This window comes from Primulina eburnea, chromosome 14 (genome assembly GCF_022965805.1).
Source record: "Primulina eburnea isolate SZY01 chromosome 14, ASM2296580v1, whole genome shotgun sequence".
Taxonomy (NCBI): Eukaryota; Viridiplantae; Streptophyta; class Magnoliopsida; order Lamiales; family Gesneriaceae; genus Primulina; species Primulina eburnea.
In genome coordinates this window covers 1,592,284-1,615,760 of record NC_133114.1, presented here as the reverse complement: position 1 = coordinate 1,615,760, position 23,477 = coordinate 1,592,284, and the positions used below count along the sequence as shown (strand labels likewise).

At 36.2% G+C, this 23,477-nt stretch overlaps 2 protein-coding genes across 6 annotated transcripts; one reads left to right on the top strand and one right to left on the bottom strand.

Annotated features, from left to right (window-relative positions):
* The first annotated feature begins 413 nt into the window (after positions 1-413).
* LOC140812392 (anaphase-promoting complex subunit 13-like) lies at positions 414-5,848 on the top strand. Of its 4 annotated transcripts, none has more exons than XM_073170649.1 (6): positions 414-456; positions 540-601; positions 3,922-4,028; positions 4,112-4,254; positions 4,380-4,433; positions 5,679-5,848. In XM_073170649.1, exons 4-6 carry the CDS (start codon positions 4,179-4,181, stop codon positions 5,738-5,740), a joined length of 192 nt encoding a protein of 63 aa, XP_073026750.1. In that variant the 5' UTR covers positions 414-456; positions 540-601; positions 3,922-4,028; positions 4,112-4,178; the 3' UTR covers positions 5,741-5,848. The 4 variants fall into 4 exon arrangements, with proteins under 4 accessions (XP_073026750.1, XP_073026748.1, XP_073026749.1 ...); XM_073170647.1 differs by having other exon boundaries at positions 528-601; XM_073170648.1 differs by lacking the exon at positions 3,922-4,028 and having other exon boundaries at positions 528-601.
* A 12,642-nt stretch (positions 5,849-18,490) lies between these two features.
* On the bottom strand, positions 18,491-21,870 carry LOC140813132 (anaphase-promoting complex subunit 13-like). 2 transcript variants are annotated; one of them, XM_073171580.1, is made up of 4 exons: positions 21,555-21,870; positions 20,233-20,401; positions 20,077-20,130; positions 18,491-18,820 (listed from the first exon to the last, which is right to left on the bottom strand). In XM_073171580.1, exons 2-4 carry the CDS (start codon positions 20,329-20,331, stop codon positions 18,548-18,550), a joined length of 426 nt encoding a protein of 141 aa, XP_073027681.1. In that variant the 5' UTR covers positions 20,332-20,401; positions 21,555-21,870; the 3' UTR covers positions 18,491-18,547. The 2 variants fall into 2 exon arrangements, with proteins under 2 accessions (XP_073027681.1, XP_073027682.1); XM_073171581.1 differs by having other exon boundaries at positions 18,603-18,820; positions 20,256-20,401; positions 21,555-21,853.
* Positions 21,871-23,477: the final 1,607 nt, after the last annotated feature.

Sequence of the window (23,477 nt, the reverse complement as noted above, 5' to 3'; positions counted from 1 at the left end):
TTTATCCAGGTGTATCAAATCTTAGATCTATATCCGGTAAAATTCTGCATATCTCAAAATCTGAAAAATAATATACACGGTATTATTTAAATTCTTGAGAAAAATTTATTGTACACGGTAGAATTATCCAATCTAAAAATTACAACCACTATCACGATAAAATCGAGATCTCGGATTTTACAATATTTGTTAAACCGTTGCTACACGTAGCGACGGTTGTATTAAAATTGTCGCAATATTTTTCGTAGCGACGATTTTTATTAAAATCGTTGCTGAATATAGCGACGATGTAAGAAAAACCGTCGCCAAATCAGATCGGCGACAGTTTTGCTTAAACCGTCGCTATTTGATTCAAAACTGTCGCAAAGTTTCTATAAATACTAACATTTCCCGACCATTTCCCTCCACACCACTTCACACTTGCGTTTAATTTTTTGATTTTAGTTTCAATTTGGGGTAAGGTTTTTGCATTTCAATTCTTGGAAATTAATTTCTTGAGTGTTGGTATATATCATGAATTTTGTTAGCTTGTAGTGCAGGTCGTTTTCCACCTGATTTTTTTGCACGTGCACAATGCTTCGGCGTCTTCTACGATCAGATTGTAAGTTTTTTTTTTATATAGATTTATACATAATTTAATTTGTTTTTATTGCATTTTATTTAGAAATTAAATAATATATATTAAATGTTTAAATTTTATTAAAATATTATATAATTTAGTTTATATCAATTATCAACATTAAATTTATTTACTTATGTTGTGGAATTTTAATTTTAGTTAATGAGTAAATGATAGCGATTAAGTGAAATACATCTAATTTATTCTTTTGTAGGATAAAATAGATAACAATAGAAATTTGATGTATCGTTGTTTGGAGAATAGATTTCTAACGGCTGAATATTGTGTTGGTGTAGAGTCGTTTGTAACATTTGCATTTAGTCATCCTGAGTGTTTATTAAATGAAAATATTCGTTGTCCTTGCAATTGAAAAAAATGTCAGAACAAAATATATTTAGATGAAGATACCGTCAATATACATCTCGGTCGTTATGGATTTGTACCGGGTTACTACAATTGGTTTTTTCATGGAGAGGAATACATTAATCCGTCATATCCTAATCTTAATATGGAAGTTCCTTCATCATCTTCGTTTCGTGTTGCACCACCAATTGCTCAAACTACATTTCCGGATTTTTTTGATACTATTGAAGAAAATGTTAACTTTGGTTTTTTCAATTATATTGTTTTTCATAGATTATTTACAAATTTGATGAGTTGAGTAGATTAATTTTCAAAATATGTACAAATAAAAAATAAAACAACACTTTTTTTAATTTAAAAAAAATTAAAAAAAAACCAAATTAGCGACGTATTTTCAAAAAACCGTCGCTAATTTAGCGACAGCCGACAGTTATTTTAAAAACGTCGCTAATGTAGCGACGGTTATTTTAGGTATTTGACAGTATCCTTAGTAAGACTCTAAGAAACACAAGAGCTCATGTCTCGTAGTAGAGTCAACTAGCTGGTCGATTCGAGGAAGGGGGTGATAGTCCTTGGGACAAGCACAGTTGAGGTCCTGAAAATCTACACACATCCTCCACTTTGTCAAAGATTTAGGTACCGGAAAATATTAGATAGCCAGCTTGGAAATCACACCTCTTGAATGTGTCCGGCCTTCAGTAGTTCCTCTACTTGTTCTCATATAACTACGTCTTTCCTGCTCCGAAGTATATTTTATTTTGGACCATTGGTTGGCAATTACCCAACACATTCAGTATGTGTTACATGATTTATAGTACGACCCCCATAAGATCGAAGGCCGACCAGAAAAAAAAAAGGTGTCTTTATTTTTCTCCAAACATTTGAGTAGCCGACCCTGGAGTGGCTCGACTAGAGTTTTAAAAATCCTGACCGCATTGGATGGGGGAATTATGAAAAATTTCTCAAAATCTTCTTTAGTGGTAACTCGGGCAACCTCCCCGATTAAATTTAAATGGTCATATTCTCGTTGTGTAGGCTAGAGCACTTCCGATCCATTTTCTGATCACCCCTAACTTTTCCCACTACTCTTCCAACCGGAAAGTTTGCTTTTGGTGAAGTGCAGAAGCTATTGTCATAAAAGTGACCATGGCCAAGTATGACATTATAAGAAGAAGGTGTTTTCACAACAATAAAACTTACAATTCGGGTCTTCCTTGTATCTCATCCTCCTAGAGAGAGGCAGATTTATCGATCCCACATATTAACATCATGCCTCGTGAATCCAAACAAGGCACTGGCTACGGTTCCATCTTGTATTCTCCCAAGTCCATTTGGTTCATAACATATTTGAATAAAACATTAACTGAGCAACTAGAATAAAAAAATATCCAAGATACTTTATAAGTCTGGGCCTCATTCATGTTGATGTATTTTTCAGCTTTTGTTAATAAGTCTTCGAAATTGATAGGTGGCTCTTTCACCAGTGACTTAAAAATATCCCCAGGTCTTAATCCTTGGATGAAAGTGCTAATCAGTAAATTTGGGGTCGTGGAAGGGACTTCGACCACCATAGGATTGAATATGTGAATATAATCCATCAAGATTTCTTTCTCTTGTTGTCTCATGCAGAATAGACTCAAAGTGGTCAGTGGCTGCTTCTTGTTGCTTGCGAATATGTGCAGAAAGATTCTACTAGTCGTGGAATGTCCGGTCACCATTGACTTAAAAATATCTTCAAGTTTTACGCCCTGAATGAGTGTGCTAATTAGTAAATATGGGGTCGTGAAAGGGACTTCGACAACACTAGCATTGAATCCATAATATATAATCCCTCAAATTTTCTTTCTCTTCTTGTATCATGCCGAATAGACTCAAAGCGGTCAGCGGCTTCTTCTTTGCTTGAGAATCTGTGCAGAAAGATTTTGCTGAAGTCTTGGAATGTTTGGATTCTTCCTGATTCGATCAGGTTAACCACTGTTGTGCTGCTCCTGCCAAAGTGTTGAGAAAGATCCGACACTTGATGGGGTCAACATACTTGTGTAACAGGACATCATTCTCAAATTAGGAAATGTGCTTTTCTAGATCTCTTTTTCCATTCTACTCCCCTATATTAGGAAACCTAAAGTGTTGGGGGAGCTCGGTAGCTAGGACCTGCTGAGAAACGAACAACTCGAGGGGGCGGAGGAGGAGGGCCTCCCCGAGGATCGCGCACACGATGAAACTCTTATCACAGTCTTCTCATATATTCTGTGACTTCGTTTCAGTTCAGGGGAGGATTTTGGGCGGTTTGTTTTCTCTTGTTTGTGCCAACACTTATTCCATTGTTGTTGTAATCAGTTGGATGTGAAATATCAAAGGAGGTGGTGGTGGTGGAGGAGGATTGTTCTTTTGATTTTCTTGATAATTGTTTCCTTGATTTAGATTTTGGCTGGTGCTTCCTTGATTTTTCATTTTATTGGTTCACTCCCTCTTCTTCTTCTTTTTTTCTACATTTGACACCAATTCATGATATCAAAAGTTATACATTTGGTTTGGTCTGACGAGGCAATATAATCCTTGCTGATATGCTATACAGAGAGCTGAACTGCATATATGCCGAGCATAATGAAGGTACATATCTGCACTGACGAACGATTTAGGCGTCATAATTTTTCCGGCATAACCCCTCTCCGGAGCGTATTCCGTGGCAATGACGGCGTCTTTTGAGAGGATATGAATAATGTAAAAAAGTCGTTAAAAATCAATTAAAGTTTTATGTTTTTATAGAATTTTACCGTCAACATATTAAAATTTTATAAAAAAATATTTTTATATGCCTTGTGACATATTAAAATTTTAGAAAAAATTTACTTTACAAAAATATAAAGTAAATATGAGTTGAACTCTAGAAAAAAAGGTCCTTAAATATCCCTCATTTTGTCCGAATAATTGAATAAAAGGTCCGTCAGAAGAAAGCCCGAAACCCATAAAGCCCAACCCAATGCTACACTAACTTCCAAACATTTAGGCGAGTTTGATTTCTCTGCATTCAATCGAAGTATCGACGGTGAGATGAGGAATTTTACGCTCCATTACATTCTACATCAATTGATTTTGTCGTTGAACCTTTGGATTAATATCTTTCTTTAGGTGGATTGGGACGTCAACTGTGAATTTTAAGCTATCGGTTGTTCGTTTCCGGCGGAAGAAGCATACAATGGCAGAACTAAGCTTGGGAGTCCTGATTGATATTGTGGATGAGGAGTGGATGAGAGACACTCTGCCTGATGATAGTAATTCTTCTATGGGAACTTGGGTTAGGATAAATTTTAAATTTTGTTGTTTAAAATGTCATACCCTTTTGAGTATTAATTTAATGAAGGATTTTTTGATTTTTTCGATTCCTTTGTCTCTTCAGATCTTCCTCTGCCTCCAATACTTGCTTCGAGGGCCGATGATACTGAGGATTCGAGTATGTTCGTTTTCAAATTTTGAATAAATTTCTTTGAAATGATGCTAATATTACCAGGGAAATCACTATCATTTGAAATATATGTCCTTGAATCGGTTTTTTGCCATTGAAATTGCATTTTTCAACATGTTTCTAGTATAGTTTATTCGGGATAGACTCTATGAAAGGATGATGGAAGTCACATGGAATGGTTGGTGGTCGGATCATTTCGAAAAGGGCTTGAAATGTAGGATGACTAGAACGAGTTCAAGGCTTCAAGTAGTGAATAGTATTTGTGTATTTTTCAAATAACACCATTTTTTTGTCACTGTTCTTATTTCTTGTCAGCTTAAATGCCACAGTTCAGTCTGGTTTTTTATCTGAAGAAAGATTCAAAGAGGATGTTGAGAGCATCTTTCGTTAGGGCATTGAGTTAAATCATAAACCAATATCCTTTAGTGAAAGTACGTCCAAGGAGGAAATTGAGCCAACTATCTGGCTTTAAGTTTTATGGTTGGTGACCTTGGTATACTTATAATATAATCGAACGACTGAAAAAAAAACAGGTAATTGTTAGTTTATTCAATTTGATTTAGATCAGCTTGAGCCCAAAACTAAAGCATTATTGTCACACATCTAATTTGAATTTTATGTGGGCACATCCTTGAGTAGTAGATGCTTTTTTATTCGGAAATTCGTTGGTTAAGTTAGTTATTGTTAAAGTTATATTGACCTTAGTCATAATTGAGAATTTGGCTCACAAATCATTGTCTGTTGTTTGTTTTGAGTTACTTCTGAATAACGCTGTAGTTTTTATTGCAGGTTTATCATCCTAGCTATATAGCCTCTGCTGTTTTTACCATGGTTTTGTAGTTCTGTGGCATGACTGATTATATGATTAAAGTGTGAATGTCTAACACAAATTAGGTGTACTTTTGTCTTGTTACAATCCAAATTCTTGCATTGGATTTCCTTTTCTTGAATGTTAACGCGGAAATATATCATTTTCCTTTTTTTCTTCTTACAAATGATGAAGATTTAATCTGGGGAAAATTCCGAATTCGAGGGGGACTTGGGAATAAAATGCCAATCTTTGAACTCTTCATACCTGCATGCAAATTTATGTTTTCTTTAAGTGAATAATATAATGTTTTTCTCACGCCATCACTTTATTCTTACATAATATTTTGTTTGTACTTGATCTTCGTTTATGTGATATCCAAGATTGATTTACTTTTGTGTATGTTGTATTTGATTGGTTCTTAGATCAGGAGACTCAACAAGTTGAGACAGATACTTGGCATGATCTTGCTTTGGGCAACCAATGAAGTTCCAACCAAGGAGGGTACTACTTGGTTACGTTATGGTGATTGTAGTAATGTTGTTGTCTTTATACTTAGATATTTGAACCATGTTGAAATAATTGTACCTTTCGATGACGATAATGTGATTGTTTTGTTTAATAGATTCAATTTTGATCTTTATGCCTTGTTTGTGCTCAATTTGGCTTGTTTGACCAACTCAAATGGGTTGAGGTAAGTGTAAAAAATTGTTCGAACCATGTTCAACAGTTCAAGCCTAAAATATAGTGATTCGAACTTGAATCTAACTCAAACGAACTGAAGTTCTGATTGGATTTTTTTTATCATTTCAGTTCTTTTTTTAGTGAATAACATTAATTAAAATAAGGTAAAAAGAGTTATGTACAAGTACATTGGGCATCCCTATGAGATAACAAGTATCGAACCAATAGAACCAATGATACCATCACCAATTACACGGGGCATACCTCGGTTCTAGAAACAAGCAAAGACGATCATATCCACACACAAACATAAATAATAATAATAATAATAATAATAATAATAATAATAATAATAATGATTCAATAAGAGCTTATATCCAGATGATTTGGCGAACATCGAACAGTAAGAATCTTGATTTTCATAATGATATCCTCAGAGCACGACATTTCTTCTTCAAAAAGAGCTTGATTGCATGCATTCCAAATGTTGTAGACACATGCTGCCACTGCAACCGAACTTAGACAATGCAGAATTACTTTTGTAGACACCTCAGAAAGCTTTCAGAATGCATGTTGCAGATCCCATGATTTTAAGCATGCCTAGCCATTCTTGATGCCATTCCAGATTTTCTTTGACACAACACAAGCAAAATAGATGATCAGCTGATTCCTCACTGTTATTACAAAATACACACATTTTGTTCTCAATATAGAATTGTCTATCCTTAGTCAGGAATTTACCGTGTGCAAACAACCACATGCCAAAACGATGTTTGGGGAGTATGCAATGTTTCCAAATGATGGGTTTCCATGGCCGTCGTCCTTTTTGAACAAAGAATTCATAATCTCGAGCAAGACCACCATGACATCCGAACCAACTCCAACAGCTTCCCTGCACTGTGAGCCGAGGGTTGTCTAAGTAGAAGAACATCTCGAATTCTCAGAATTTGTTTAATCAAAGAAGACTCACCTTTCTTCCAATTCCATTCCCAAACACTACCAAACCATACATGGATCTCATTCACCCATTTCACCCGCATGCTATCCTTCTTCATAAGAATCTTCCATAATGTTTTTGCAATCAAATCATTGTTCTGAGCCAATTAATTATTAGCCCCATGCCCCAATCTTTCTTTGGTCTACAAAACATGTTCCAAGAGATAGGAGGATGGTTCGAGGGCTACATAAACTTCTTATAAATCCTGTAAATGTCATCCACGATATTTGAAATGAGCTACTGGTGGTCGGAGTATGACCAAATAATTTGGATTGCTAGTTTCAGCAAAAAGAAATTACAAAACCTTTTCAAACTAACTATGTATACTACGTGTGTGTGTGTGTGTGTGTATTGCTCACCTTCTCCTTACGTAGTCAACCAGCCGAGGAAATGAGTGGAAGAGATGTGGTGAGGCTGAAGTGGTGGGTTTGGATTCAGGAAATGGAGGTGGATGGATATCTGTGCTCGGAGGAGGAGGTGGGCGAGTATTTTGCGGGTGATGAAAAGTTGGAAACTTTTGATATTGATGAGGATGAAGCGTGAGTGGATATCAGGGTGAGGATGAGAAGAACCACAATGGAAAGAAGCAAATTGAGAGCTGTAGCTTTGCTTCTGCTCAAGGGGAATTCTTCGATTCAAATGATGGTAATCTTTTTTATTCCAGAATTTGGAAATAATTTAATGCATTTTTTGCTCCAAGATACATGAAAACCAGTCTTTACTATTTTTCTCCATTTATGAAGTGTGTTTGTTGATAGATCTGACAGCAGGCTGTTTCCAAAGTGGCTAAAATTATTATGAAGCAATGTCCAGTTGATTAGAATATGCTTAGATATTATGTGAATCTTTTCGACTTAGTGGGATATTCTCAATTGAATCTTGGGAAGGAGTTCTTTTTGTTTAATTTTATTTGAACTATTTCGTGGTTGGCACAAATATTGTTTTGTTTGATTTTGATGCCAACATCTACCAAGTATGAATTAATTCATTCAATCGTGGCAAAATTTTCAAAGCAACTGTATAACGTTGACTATATCGACAAATATACACAGACAAGGAGAAAGTCCCGATCTTTAAAATGTATAAAGATGTTTACATGGTTAAATTTCACAATAGTTTCTGCTTAATATCCATATTCATTTCAGAGACTTTGTGTCATAACTCTAAACTGCATAGTTTTGAACTCTTGAATTACGTGGCTGGAGAGGAAGATTACCTCCGTTTCATTCTCATCTGGATAGATATGATTTCTAACAGTAATACTTGATTCTGATTCACAGATTTCTCCTCTGACGTGTCTATTTCAAGATCTTATGTTCTAGAACTGAATGCCTTTGGGCTTGTTCTTCTTGAGGAAATTGAAAGGAGAAAAAATACAGAGAAAAATATGACTTTAACTTGACGTCAGTGGGAGCATATCAGTAGCCGTATGCATCAAGCTGGGTTAACATTTCCTGGACCCGCCATCTACTAGTGGTAGCACACAGTTTGACAATATGATCGATTTGTTTTCCCAGGAAGGTTTAGTCAGCACGTTTGTTGCTGAAGCAGTTGGAAGAGGTCAAGCTTCAGATGAAGCTGAAGAAGCTGATGTCTCAATAATTGAATCAAAAGAAAGGAGATATCGCGGTTACATGACCGGCTGCAATACTGTGAGAATGTTAATCATGAAATGTCCGAGAAGAATTTTGTGGGTAAGTTTTTCAAATTGGATTTTCTTACATCGGCCTCATATGTGGACCTTGGACAATCAGTTGATTCTTGTTTCATGATAAGAGAATGCCTTGTTGATAAATTGGTTGTTTTCTTGATCTTTTGACCTTAAATTATTCCAACTATTATTTCTGAAAAGATTGGCGTTAGACCTTCTCTCATGTATGTCTGTTTGGTAAGGTTTCTTCGAAAGATTTTAGATGTACACTGACATGAGAAAATATAACAAAGCAAAGAAAACAATAAAGGATGTGGTAAAATAAAAGTAAAGCCGTGCCGCTTAAATTTACCATGAAATGAAAAGGAACAATCTTTTAACCCCCCATGCTTGTAGCTACTGTCAACATCACTAAATGAGTTGAGGTATATCCCATCTCGAGTTTAACTCAACCTACATCAGTTCTTTTTTGGGCCATTGTGTGTGATTATAATGTGAGAAAAGACACGTAGTTATGCTGACTTTGGGGACCGCTTCCTAGAACTGTAGCGGAGCAGTATAACTAGGGAAAATCTTTTTTCATAACATGCACAGTTATGTTTGATGCATACCTCAACTCATTTAGTGATGTTGACAGTAGCTACAAGCATGGGGAATTAAAATATTTTTCCTTTTCATTTCATGGTAAATTTAAGCGGCGAGGCTTTACTTTTATTTTACCACACCCTTTATTGTTTTCTTTGCTTTGTTATATTTTCTCATGTCAGTGTACATCTAAAATCTTTCGAAGAAACCTTACCAAACAGACATACATGAGAGAAGGTCTAACGTCAATCTTTTCAGAAATAATAGTTGGAATAATTTCAGGTCAAAAGATCAAGAAAACAACCAATTTATCAACAAGGCATTCTCTTATCGTGAAACAAGAATCAACTGATTGTCCAAGGTCCACATATGAGGCCGATGTAAGAAAATACAATTTGAAAAACTTACCCACAAAATTCCTCTCGGACATTTCATGATTAACAGTCTCATAGTATTGCAGCCGGTCATGTAACCGCGATATCTCTTTTCTTTTGATTCAATTATTGAGACATCAGCTTCTTCAGCTTCTTCTGAAGCTTGACCTCTTCCAACTGCTTCAGCAACAAATGTGCTGACTAAAACTTCCTGGGAAAACATATCGATCATATTGTCAAACTGTGTGCTACCACTAGTAGATGGCGGGTCCAGGAAATGTTAACCCAGCATGATGCATAAGGCTACTGATCTGCTCCCACTGACGTCAAGTTAAAGTCATATTTCCTCTGCATTTTTTCTCCTTTCAATTTCCTCAAGAAGAACAAGCCCAAAGGCATTCAGTTCTAGAACATAAGATCTTGAAATAGACACGTCAGAGGAGAAATCTGTGAATCAGAATCAAGTATTACTGTTAGAAATCATATCTATCCAGATGAGAATGAAACAGAGGTAATCTTCCTCTCCAACCACGTAATTTAAGAGTTCAAAACTATGCAGTTTAGAGTTATGGCACAAAGTCTCTGAAATGAATATGGATATTAAGCAGAAACTATTGTGAAATTTAACCATGTAAACATCTTTATACATTTTAAAGATCGGGACTTTCGCCTTGTCTGTGTATATTTGTCGATATAGTCAACGTTATACAGTTGCTTTGAAAATTTTGACACGATTGAATGCATTAATTCATACTTGGTAGATGTTGGCATCAAAATCAACAAAACAATATTTGTGCCAACCACGAAATAGTTCAAATAAAATTAAACAAAAAGAACTCCTTCCCAAGATTCAGTTAAGAATATCCCACTAAGTCGAAAAGATTCACATAATGCCTAAGCATATTCTAATCAACTGGACATTGCTTCATAATAATTTTACCCACTTTGAAAACAGCCTGATGTCAGATCTATCAACAAACACACTTCATATATGAAGAAAAATAGTAAAGATTGGATTTCATGTATCTTGGAGCGAAAATTGCATTAAATTATTTCCAAATTCTGGAATAAAAAAGATTACCATCATTTGAATCGAAGAATTCCTCTTGAGCAGAAGCAAATCTACAACTCTCAATTTGCTTCTTTCCATTGTGGTTCTTCTCCTCCTCACCCTGATATCCACTCACGCTTCATCCTCATCAATATCAAAAGTTTCCAACTTTTCATCACCCGCAAAATACTCGCCCTGTAACGTCCCGAAAATTTTAAGGTCCACACGAACCACGTGCATTTGAATTATTAAATTCCTTTGTATTTTAATCAAATGTTTTAATTGTATAAATTAATTATGTGGTGCATATTTACATGTTTAAAATATATTTTTACATGGTTGCATTAAAATATATTTTTAAAAGGTTATTCGAGTTGCGATCGAGGAACGGGGACCGAGGCTGAAAAACGTAAAATGTTTTTATTAAATAATTGTTTTTAATTATTTAAAATATGGTTGTTGGTTTTTCATATTTTTGAAAATAAGGGGTTTTGAGGTGATTTTATACGCCGGGACGTGAACTTTATCGGTGTTGATTTTTCAACCAAAATGCGGGTTTTTTGGCAACCCAGCTAATAAATTCACAAATTTATTTAAACAAAAGCTTTGATAGCATTTTATTAAATTCTAATTTAGGCTAATGGGCTTAATTTAGTGGCTTAATAGGCCTAAGCCTAATTAACAAATTAATTAGCTATTTAAAATTATTGAGCACCAAAACCCTTGATTTTACAAACCAAAACTCACGGCCACACTCTTTTAATTCCGAAAAACTCTCTCCCAACCACTCAAACCCCACGGCACACACAAACACACTTTGGGAAGAAAAATTCGAAGGGGTTCAAGGAGAAGATAGCCTAGGTTTCGTCCCGTTCTTCGTCGTCAACGGTTTTTCGTGCGAATATAACGCAAAGACACGCCATATATCTCCTTTTCTCGTCTATCACATCGTAGTATTATTTTTAATTACGTATGCATGAAAAGCACCAAGTTGTCATGTTTATTTTCGTTTTAATTCACCTACATGCATTAAGCTTATGAGTTTTGAGCCAAAAAGCATATTTATTGTGTTCAAAAGAGGCTGTCGTGACTAGGCTACGATCAAAGTATGTTTTTACATAAGTTAGAGGCCTAGAACACCACCGTATACACTGGAAAAAAAATAGCGTAGCTACCTGGTTCAGGAAAAGTCTGTCATGCATATGGGGTGATTCGGTTTTATGGGATGGAAGGCTAGGCTTGGGGTTGGTTGGGACCAAGGCCTGGCTAGGGACGTGGTTGAGTCAAGGGAAGAGTCCTAGCCACGCTAGGACTCGAAAAACAGGGGTTGGGAGGAGTCCTTGCTAACAAGGACTCCACCCGAGAGCACAAGAAGGCAGCGCAGGGTAGCAGCTGGCGCAGGGAGGAGATGGCTCGGCCTGGGGGCTTTGAGCTGGGCTAGGTCTAGTCATAAGGGTCCTAGGGAGAGCCTAGATGGGGTGGTGCAAGGTCTGGTATGGTTGGGTCCAGGGAAGGCATGAGCGAAACCAGGGGCGGAGCCAGGATACAAAATTATCTGGGGCTGGCTCCGTCCCATATGGTATTTAATAAAATAAATAATTAAATAAAAAATTTAAAATAAAAAATATGTAAACACTGTCTTCATGAAAACATAGAACAAGAGTATTTAATATTTAATACCTTAAAAAACATGAAGCTAAAACACTACTGAAGTTGTGCTCTTCGATTCTTCTTAGAATAAAACTCATTAATTATTAAATCGTTATCAATTTTTTCAACCAAATCTCGTTCGATGTAGATTACCATAGAATCTCCAAAAAACTCTGCTTCCATTTTGTTACGAAGAGCTGTTTTAACAAGTTTCATTGCTGAAAATGCTCGTTCCGTTGTTGATGTAGAAACGGGGAGAGTTAAAACAAGACGAATCAACCTGTAAATTAAATAAATATATCAGAATCGATAAATAAGTAAACGACGTAGATAAAAATATATAAATCACCTGTCAATCAAATCGTAGGTTCCTGACTTATTTGTCTCAAATAATCTTCGACATAATTCTGAAATCTTTCATGGCCAGCAATCGGCTGAAATATAGTACTTACAATCAACAATTTAATATATATCAATTATCGAAATTCAAGAAAACCAAAATACCCAAATTTCGAAACACTAAAATCTGAAATTACCTTTAAAATTTTAAATCTAACTAAGAACAACAAGAACGAACCGTAGAAAGTCTAACACTAAGATTTCCTCATGATTTTCGGTGAAAACGGCAACCGATGGGCGACGGCTGATTTCAAGACGACAAAGAAACTTCGAAATTTTGGTATTAAAAGAAAGCTTAGGCCGTGGGTTTTCCGAATCTACAATCAATTTTGAAAAATGGCTATCGATGATGAAGTTACGGCCATTTGAAATAATGAAAATTGTAATAGTTTGAGAGAAAATAATAAAGATGGACAAGTGAAAAAAAGAGAAAATATAGATTGAGTTTGGGGCTAATCAATAAAATTTTTAAAATAAAACATATATATATATATATATATTTTTTAAAAAAAATTAGGTGGGGCTATCAATAAAATTTTTAAAATAAAACATATATATATAAATTTTTTTTTAAAATTAGGTGGGGCTGGAGCCCAACCCAGCCCCACCATAGCTCCGCCCCTGAGCGAAACCTGTAACCGTGAGAGGAGCATGGGTCGCTCGTTGCTGCCTTCTGATCCAGGTGGCTCACGGGAGGGTTCCAGGGGCTGGGTTGGTCTGGGCTTGGTCTGGGCGTGGTCCAGGGGTGGTCAGGGACAGGTGGGCTCGGTGGTGGCTCGGCTGGAGGGGTCCTAGTGTCACTAGGAATCTATAGGCGTGAGTTCTAGGATAGTGCAGAATTGGGTCGAGTTCAGTAGGCTTTTTGAGCGGGTTAGGGTCATGTTTTTGGGGCTGGGCTTGGTCAGCAGGGTCCCTAGATGGGTTGGCTAGGTTTTGGCTCAAGGTGGCTCGGGCGTGGCTCGAGTAAATTAGGAGATGACTCGGTGTGTTCGATAAGGTGTCAATTTCGAATTTAATTAGACTAAAATTGAATCCATGGGTCCAAAGGGGTGGCTCATGACTTGGAAGGGTAGAATAAATCTTAAAAATGTTATGTTTAAAATTTGGGATCAAAATAATGAGTTTTGGATTTATTCGAGATTTAATCGCCGCACGAAATGCTAATTAACGAATTAATTAAAAAGCCTAGTTTTAGGCTTCATAAAATTATGAAAAATTAGGTTTAAGCTTAAATAATTATTATAAGTCTAAGTTTTTAATTTGAGAATTTTATATTAAAGTTTGGTTTAATTCGGGATTAAAACGCAGTAATATGACTTATTTAAAGAATAAATTAAAAGTCCTAGATTTAGGCCAAATAAAAAATATGAGAAAATTCATGTAGGCTTAAATAATTATTTGGGACATGTTAGGGTCAATGGAATTAAGAAAAATTCAAAAACGGGAAATTTTACGTCTAGGGTAAAACGGTCTTTTTACACCTAAAATTAGTAAATGTCATGACAATGCCATAAATGCTGTTTTTATGATATTATGATTATTTTTAAATGTTTACGAAATGTTCATGATTAAATTATGATTTTTAAATGTCTATTTGATTTTTATGATTTAAGGAAGACATTTAAAAGACGTGTTGCATGCTTGGTTTCAAAAACAAAAATGTTATGTTATGCATGATTTTATAAAGTGATGTGAATGTAAATGTTGGAGAAAGTGAAGTAATTGTGACTAATTCGTTAATATTGGAGATGTCGTGAGGGTGACGGTCCCAGTGGGAGCCCGACGATCGTATTTCCATTATTACGAATATGTGGTAACGGTTATGTGGTGACGGTAAGAGTGGGAATATCGTGAGGGAAAAAGGCCCCCGAGAGAACCCATTTATGGGAAAAGGCCCCAGAGGGAACCCCGACGATCGTATTTCTATTCGAAAAAGGATAGGCCAAGGCTCAGTTGACGGGTGAGAGTGTCGCTGATGTCCCCGCCGCCCAGTACTGTGGTTACATGTAGATGGATCCATCGACTTTTTCAGGTTTGTGGAAAGTCACAATTAACGATCTGAATTCAACAAAGAAAAAGGAAAAGGAAAATGTTTATGATCATGTTAAAGGTTTCATGTTATGTCATGTTAAGGAAAAAGTTGAGGTTTATTTATGCATGTCATGAAATGTTATTTTTATGTAAAAGTATTTTCACTGTTGCATGCGATATTATATGTATTATTTGTTATAAAGATTATGGTGTGATGAGTCTTTAGACTCACTAGGAGTGATGGATGCAGGTGAGTTTGAGGGAGGGCTTGATGGTTGATTTTGCTGGATTGTCGGTGCACACAACGCGTGTGGGGACCCGGGCTCTAACTCGATTCTTTTGGGGATTAATTGGACCTTTACTATAAAATGCGGGTCAAAATTTTGCTTTTAACATTAAATCAAATGTATAACTAAAGCATGAGTCTATTCTTTATTCGATTAAACAAACATATTGTACATACAAACTCTGTTTTAGTACAATCATACACTAGTGTTCAGAAACTCCAGTACAGGTCTAGTACAAACAACTAGTAGTCTGCTATGCCCGAAATCACCACAATGTCTTGATCTCTCATCTTGCTCGTGACCCAGATCCTGCCCCACCTGTCGTTATGCACGCATACAGACACAACAACAGCCGGAAACTCCGGTGAGAACAAATCCCAGTATAAAACATGTATACATGCATATCATGCAAGTGAATACACAATCATAACTCATGATTAAAGGCAATAACAATAGTAGATTTCATCATCTATGAAACCAATCAGTATAAGCATGCAATGAAATCAACTCATGTCTTGACTCAACTCAACTCTAAATCTAGGGATCCCGGTATGAATAAGACGTCACTGGTCTGTCACCTACCCTCCCAATCGGGGTGACGGTACGTCTTATTCCTAGACTTCGGTCATATCTGTATCGAATGTCTACAATCAGAGATGATCTGCTCCTATGCGCCGATACACCGAACGTATAGTTTGACAATCTGTCAATGACTCCTATCTCAAATGCTTGAATATAAATCTATAAACAAGACATAATCATAATCAAATATAAACAATAATCTAGTATGTGATTTTGGGAAACTCGTATTAAGTCTGAATCGAGTCATGTCTTCCCGTGTTCACATGAGTTATACCTTTCTTGTCGTAGGAATCTATCGAAGTCTCGAAGTCGGGATGTCAACTCTGTCAATTCTAATCTGAAATGACAATGTAAAGATGCATTCTATCAATATATAACTCACATCAAGTCTTGAACAAGTCAATAATCATTCTCGGTATAATTCGACAGCATAACTGCGTAGTTCTCAATACCGATAACTCAAACCTCAACATATATCAACATCACACTCATTAGTATCCCAAAATCTATAGCAACTCAATATATATATATGCTGGAAATTGATAACAATCTCATACGGTATCCGGTAATCGATCCGTTTACATATCTACGATGTTCATAATCTCAAGAACACATATTTCTAACAAAATCATCATTTCTTCAACACATTAAATCTGAATCATGCTGAAAATCAATCATACTTACATCCCATTGAAGCCCTTAACGCAAGGATTGCGGAAATGAACTCGTATCGAAAATCGGACCACTAGATCATTCAAAATCACAAGTCTAAGATCAAAAGAAATGGAAGCTTTCTCCTTGGATTCTCTCGGCCCTCAGCATTCTGAAATGAAAGGAAAGAAGACAACTCATATATTTGCATGGCCAAGGACACATGTCTTATTCTTCAATATACACGCATGACCGCGGGTGCGGTAGGTCCTTTAGCGTGGGTGCGCATAGCCTTCGGCAGCACTTTCATTTTCTAAAATTTGACGACCGCGGGTGCGGTCATGGTTCTGTACAAATTTCCCAACCTTCTGGCCATATACCGCGGGTGCGGTACCTTTCTGAGCGCGGGTGCGGTATGGCTTCGGCCATACATTCAAAAATTCTATTTTTCATGCCTTTTCCATGCCATACTTCATCATTTCATTAAGTACCCCTCATTACATGTCATGCATTCTCATATCTTCGAATATCACGTCAATGAAGACTAATAAATCTCAAGCCTTACAACCCGAGGACCAGCGCTTCTACTTTTCCGCATTTACGATTTATGGTTCATGATTTACGTTAAAGATTTTAAGACTATTTATTTATGTTTTTGAGAGATTTTTGAGAGGGTTAGTATGGGCTATACTTTTCAAATTTATTGCTTTTTAGTTTGGTAAAACATGTGACGATTTCAATTTCATGACTATTTCACTTGATTTTTAAAATGCTAGTTGGTTGAGGTTTTATTTTAAAGGATAAAATATTTTGTAAAAATATTTTCATGGAGTTTAGTACATGGCCGAAAATTTGAAGAAAAAAAAATTTCTAGTACTTTTAAAACAATAAATATGGCAGACGTTTCACGCCCACCTCCTCCTCCGAGCACAGATATCCATCCACCTCCATTTCCTGAATCCAAACCCACCACTTCAGCCTCACCACATCTCTTCCACTCATTTCCTCCGCTGGTTGACTACGTAAGGAGAAGGTGAGCAATATACACACACACACACACACGTAGTATATATAGTTAGTTTGAAAAGGTTTTGTAATTTGTTTTTGCTGAAACTAGCAATCCAAATTATTTGGTCATACTCCGACCACCAGTAGCTCATTTCAAATATCGTGGATGACATTTACATGATTTATAAGAAGTTTATGTAGCCCTCGAACCATCCTCCTATCTCTTGGAACATGTTTTGTAGACAAAATGAAGATGGGGGCATGGGGCTAAGAATTAATTGGCTCAGAACAATGATTTGATTGCAAAAACGTTATGGAAGATTCATATGAAGAAGGATAGCATGCAGGTGAAATGGGTGAATGAGATCCATGTATGGTTTGGTAGTGTTTGGGAATGGAATTGGAAGAAAGGTGAGTCTCCTTTGATTAAACAAATTCTGAGAATTCGAGATGTTCTTCTACTTAGACAACCCTCGGCTCACAGTGCAGGGAAGCTGTTGGAGTTGGTTCGGATTTCATGGTGGTCTTGCTCGAGATTATGAATTCTTTGTTCAAAAAGGACGACGACCATGGAAACCTGTCATTTGGAAACATTGCATACTCCCCAAACATCGTTTTGGCATGTGGTTTGCACACGGTAAATTCCTGACTAAGGATTGACAATTCTATATTGAGAACAAGATGTGTGTACTTTGTAATAACAGTGAGGAATCAGCTGATCATCTATTTTTCTTGTGTTGTGTCAAACAGAATATGGAACGACATCAAAGAATGGCTAGGCATGCGTAAAATCATGGGATCTGCAACATGCGTTCCGAAAGCTTTATGAGGTGTCTACAGAAGTAATTCTGCATTGTCTAAGTTCAATTGCAGTGGCAGCATGTGTCTACAACATTTGGAATGCATGCAATCAAGCTCTTTTTGAAGAAGAAATGTCGTGCTATGAGGATATCATTATGAAAATCAAGATTATTACTGTTCGATGTTCGCCAAATCATCTGGATATAAGCTCTTATTGAATTATTATTTTTTTTTATTATTATTATTTATGTTTGTGTGTGGATATGATCGTCTTTGCTTGTTTCTAGAATCGGGGTATGCCCCGTGTAATTGGTGATGGTATCATTGGTTCTATTGGTTTGATACTTGTTATCTCATAGGGATGCTCAATGTACTTGTTCATAACTCTTTTTACCTTATTTTAATTAATGTTATTCACTAAAAAAGAACTGAAATGATAAAAAAAATCCAATCAGAACTTCAGTTCGTTTTAGTTAGATTCAAGTTCGAATCACCATATTTTAGGCTTGAACTGTTGAACATGGTTCGAACAATTATTTACACTTAGCTCAACCCAATTGAGCTTGTCAAACAAGCCAAATTGAGCACAAACAAGGCATAAAGATCAAAATTGAATCTATTAAACAAAACAATCACATTATCGCCATCGAAAGGTACAATTTTTCCAACATGGTTCAAATATCTAAGTATAAAGACAACAACATTACTACAGTCACCATAATGTAACCAAGTAGTACCCTCCTTGGTTGGAACTTCATTGGTTGCCCAAAGCAAGATCATGCCAAGTATCTGTCTCAACTTGTTGAGTCTCCTGATCTAAGAAACAATCAAATACAACAATCAAATACAACATACACAAAAGTAAATCAATCTTAGATATCACGTAAACGAAGATCAAGTACAAACAAAATATTATGTAAGAATAAAGTGATGGCGTGAGAAAAATATTATATCATTCACTTAAAGAAAACATAAATTTGCATGCAGGTATGAAGAGTTCAAAGATTGGCATTTTATTCCCAAGTCCCCCTGGAATTCGGAATTTTCCCCAGATTAAATCTTCATCATTTGTAAGAAGAAAAAAAGGAAAATGATATATTTCCACGTTAACATTCAAGAAAAAGAAATCCAATGCAAGGATTTAGATTGTAACAAGACAAAAGTACACCTAATTTGTGTTAGACATTCACACTTTAATCATATAATGAGTCATGCCACAGAACTACAAAACCATGGTAAAAACAGCAGAGGCTATACAGCTAGGATGATAAACCTGCAATAAAAACTACAGCGTTATTCAGAAGTAACTCAAAACAAACAACAGACAATGATTTGTGAGTCAAATTCTCAATTATGACTAAGGTCAATATAACTTTAACAATAACTAACTTAACCAACGAATTTCCGAATAAAAAAGCATCTACTACTCAAGGACGTGCCCACATAAAATTCAAATTAGATGTGTGACAATAATGCTTTAGTTTTGGGCTCAAGCTGATCTAAATCAAATTGAATAAACTAACAATTACCTGTTTTTTTCAGTCGTTCGATTATATTATAAGTATATCAAGGTCACCAACCATAAAACTTAAAAGCCAGATAGTTGGCTCAATTTCCTCCTTGGACGTAGTTTCACTAGAGGATATTGGTTTATGATTTAACTCAATGCCCTAACGAAAGGTGCTCTCAACCTCCTCTTTGAATATTTCTTCAGATAAAAAACCAGACTGAACTGTGGCATTTAAGCTGACAAGAAATAAGAACAGTGACAAAAAAATGGTGTTATTTGAAAAATACACAAATACTATTCACTACTTGAAGCCTTGAACTTGTTCTAGTCATCCTACATTTCAAGCCCTTTTCGAAATGATCCGACCACCAACCATTCCATGTGACTTCCATCATCCTTTCATAGAGTCTATCCCGAATAAACTATACTAGAAACATGTTGACAAATGCAGCTTCAATGGCAAATAACCAATTCAAGACATATATTTCAAATGATAGTGATTTCCCTGGTAATATTAGCATCATTTCAAGGAAATTTATTCAAAATTTGAAAACTAACATACTCGAATCCTCAGTATCATCGGTCCTCGAAGCAAGTATTGGAGGCAGAGGAAGATCTGAAGAGACAAAGGAATCGAAAAAATCAAAAAATCCTTCATTACATTAATACTCAAAAGGGTATGATATTTTAAACAACAAAATTCAAAATTTATCCTAACCCAAGTTCCCATAGAAGAATTACCATCATCAGGCAGAGTGTCTCTCATCCATTCCTCATCCACAATATCAATCAGGACTCCCAAGCTTAGTTCTGCCATTGTATGCTTCTTCCGTCGGAAACGAACAGCCGATAGCAGTGGCGGAGTCAGGATTTGAAATCTACCCGGGCTAAAAATTTTTCCACAAAAAATAAAATAATTCATAACTATTAAAATCATAACTATGATACATGTTCATCGTAGTCACAAAAAGTTTCTCATTAACAAGATCTTCAATATTTTGGTTATTGAACTCGTAAGACTCAGAAACCGACAAAACATTGACAATGTAATATTATATTTTCATCATCCTGCAATAAAAATTAAAGAAGATCAAAATAAAATGAATATCTCCAAAATCATTCATTTAATGTTAGATGAAACGGCAGCACCAAAACAAAGTGTGACCTTCCAAGAAAGTGCAAATTCAATAAAACCAATTATGATCACGGCAGCTGTCACATTTATAATTAATTAATTTCTTTTTTTAAAAGTGCAGGCAAGCAACAATTTATTTCAAAACCAAGATTGTGTCCTATAGGGGTCAACAGGATGAAGACGCCAGTCGGTGCCTATTATTGACACCCAATTTACAGCTTGACAATAATATTACATAATATTTAGATATAAATTTATTTAATAGATAAATATATAAACAAATTAATAAATAAAATAAGTATTTCAAATAAAATAGTAGCAACCATCATCGGTGATTCAATTGAAGGGTTTATCGGCTAGCTAAAGGGTCACTGCTTCCACAAGAGAGGCCTTACTCTCACGTGGGCACGCTAGTTAAGTGGACAATCATTGCTTAAGTAAGATGAAAGTAGGGAACGAAATGATCTGTCCAAACAAGGTATCAGATTGTCAAAAGCCGAGGCATCAGATTCTATCACCAAGCTAGAACAAGGAAAACCTACGAGCGGCGGAAATCGACTTTCATTGAATCCAAATAAGCTTCTCAAATTTTTCGTAGGTCAAAATTTTCTGAACGTACAATATCTTCGTGCTATATCAGCAGCCACACCACACAGCCGGGACCATTTTTCATATACTTGGTCAATCAACAGAATGCATTCATGAAATTAAACTTCAATATGCCTAAATCCTAATGACTCAATATTGTTTCCTTTATAACTTCCAGTAAGTTAACAGTTAATATTCAAAGAAAGGAACCACTTCAAATTCATCAGAGAGAATTTCAAACTCGGGAATTGAAAATCTGAAGCAACAGCAAAAGTCATTACATTTATTATCCAAAACATGATATATCGAACACATACCTAAATCGAGCAAGAATCGAAGTATCGAACGCAAGAACAGGAGCTGAAATCGAGTGGCTTCTTCTTCGATTTGGCACAGCCGCACAGCACAGGAAGAACTGAAGAAGGCGCAGCCGTGCAGAGCTTGGGGCTGTCGATGGCTGATCTCGCGACGGTGTTTGGAACTCCGGGATAAGGTGGTGCGGCGGCTCACGGCTGATGCTGGGAGAGGAGATGAGCGACACGACGGGTTGGGACTTGGGAGGAGGGTTTGTTTCTCAGCTTCTTCAAGCGTCTTCCATTTTTTTTCCTTAGACAATATCAAACAATTGGACTTTGGAGCATGGGCTTATGGAATTTGGACCTGGACTGGACAAAAACTAATACATACTAAAAAAAAAACAATTGGGCCACCCGGGCTTATGTAATTTGGATCTAGACTGGACAAAAACTAATACATACTAAAAATATATATATATATTGGGCCACCCGGGCTACAGCCCAGGTGGCCACAAGTCTCCCCCCGCCCGACTTAAAATTCACAGTTGAGGTCCAATCCACCTAAAGAAAGATATTAATCCAAAGGTTCAACGGCAAAATCAATTGATGTAGAATGTAATGGAGCGTAAAATTCCTCATCTCACCGTCGATACTTCGATTGAATGCAGAGAAATCAAACTCGCCTAAATGTTTGGAAGTTGGTGTAGCATTGGGTTGGGCTTTATGAGTTTCAGGCTTTCGTCTGACATACCTTTTATTCAATTATTCGGACAAAATGAGGGATATTTAAAGACGTTTTTTTCTAGAGTTCAACTCATATTTACTTTATATTTTTGTAAAGTAAATTTTTTCTAAAATTTTAATTTCACAAGGCATATAAAAATATTTTTTTATAAAATTTTAATATGTCGACAGTAAAATTTTATAAAAACATAAAACTTTAATTGATTTTTAACGACTTTTTTACATTATTCATATCCTCTCAAAAGACGCCGTCATTGCCATGGAATACGCTCCAGAGAAAGGTTATGTCGAAAAAATTATGACGCCTAAATCGTTCGTCAGTGCAGATATGTACCACCATTATGCTCGGCACATATGCAGTTCAGCTCGCTCTATAGCAAATCAGCAAGGATTATATTGCCTCGCCGGACCAAACCAAAGGTATAACTTTTGATATCATCAATTGGTGTCAAATGTAGAAAAAAAAAATTTTAAAAAGAAGAAGAAGGAGTGAACCAATAAAATGAAAAATCAAAGAAGCACCACCCAAAATCTAAATCAAAGAAACAATTATCAAGAAAATCAAAAGAACAATCCACCTCCCTTCAATATTTCACAGCCAACTGATTACAGCAACAATGAAATAAGTGTTGGCACAAACAAGAGAAAGCAAACCGCCCAAAATCCTCCCCTGAACTGAAACGAAGTCACAGAACATATGAGAAGACTGTGATAAGAGTTTCATCGTGTGCGCGATCCTCGGGGAGGCCCTCCTCCTCCGCCCCCTCGAGTTGTTCGTTTCTCAGCAGGTCCTAGCTACCGAGCTCCCCCAACACTTTAGGTTTCCTAATACAGGGGAGTACAATGGAACAAGAGATCTAGAAAAGCACAATTCCTAATTTCAGAATGATGTCCTGTTACACAAGTACGTTGACCCATCAAGTGTCGGATCTTTCTCAACACTTTGGCAAGAGCAGCACAACAGTGGTTAACCTGATCGAATCAGGAAGAATCCAGACATTCCAAGACTTCAGCAAAATCTTTCTGCACAGATTCTCAAGTAGAGAAGAAGCCGCTGACCCCACTTTTTCTAAGGTATATCGTCTAAGGGAAAAAAATAAATCTTCAAAATGAGGACAAGCTACGTTTCTGTTGTAATAATTTTAAATCTGTGGCAAAACGTTGAACAAAGCAACGTTTCTACTGCCTCAAAAAATTCAA

Bases quoted from the DNA above. Each gene is read 5' to 3' on its own strand.
- LOC140813132 (XM_073171580.1), bottom strand. From the start codon at position 20,331: ATGGCAGAACTAAGCTTGGGAGTCCTGATTGATATTGTGGATGAGGAA. The intron at 20,131-20,232 runs GTTAGGATAAAT...TTGTCTCTTCAG, and splicing joins ATTCTTCTATGGGAACTTGG to ATCTTCCTCTGCCTCCAATA. The intron at 18,821-20,076 runs GTATGTTAGTTT...ATTGTTTCTTAG, and splicing joins CGATGATACTGAGGATTCGA to ATCAGGAGACTCAACAAGTT.
- LOC140812392 (XM_073170649.1), top strand. From the start codon at position 4,179: ATGGCAGAACTAAGCTTGGGAGTCCTGATTGATATTGTGGATGAGGAG. The intron at 4,255-4,379 runs GTAATTCTTCTA...TTGTCTCTTCAG, and splicing joins AGACACTCTGCCTGATGATA to ATCTTCCTCTGCCTCCAATA. The intron at 4,434-5,678 runs GTATGTTCGTTT...ATTGGTTCTTAG, and splicing joins CGATGATACTGAGGATTCGA to ATCAGGAGACTCAACAAGTT.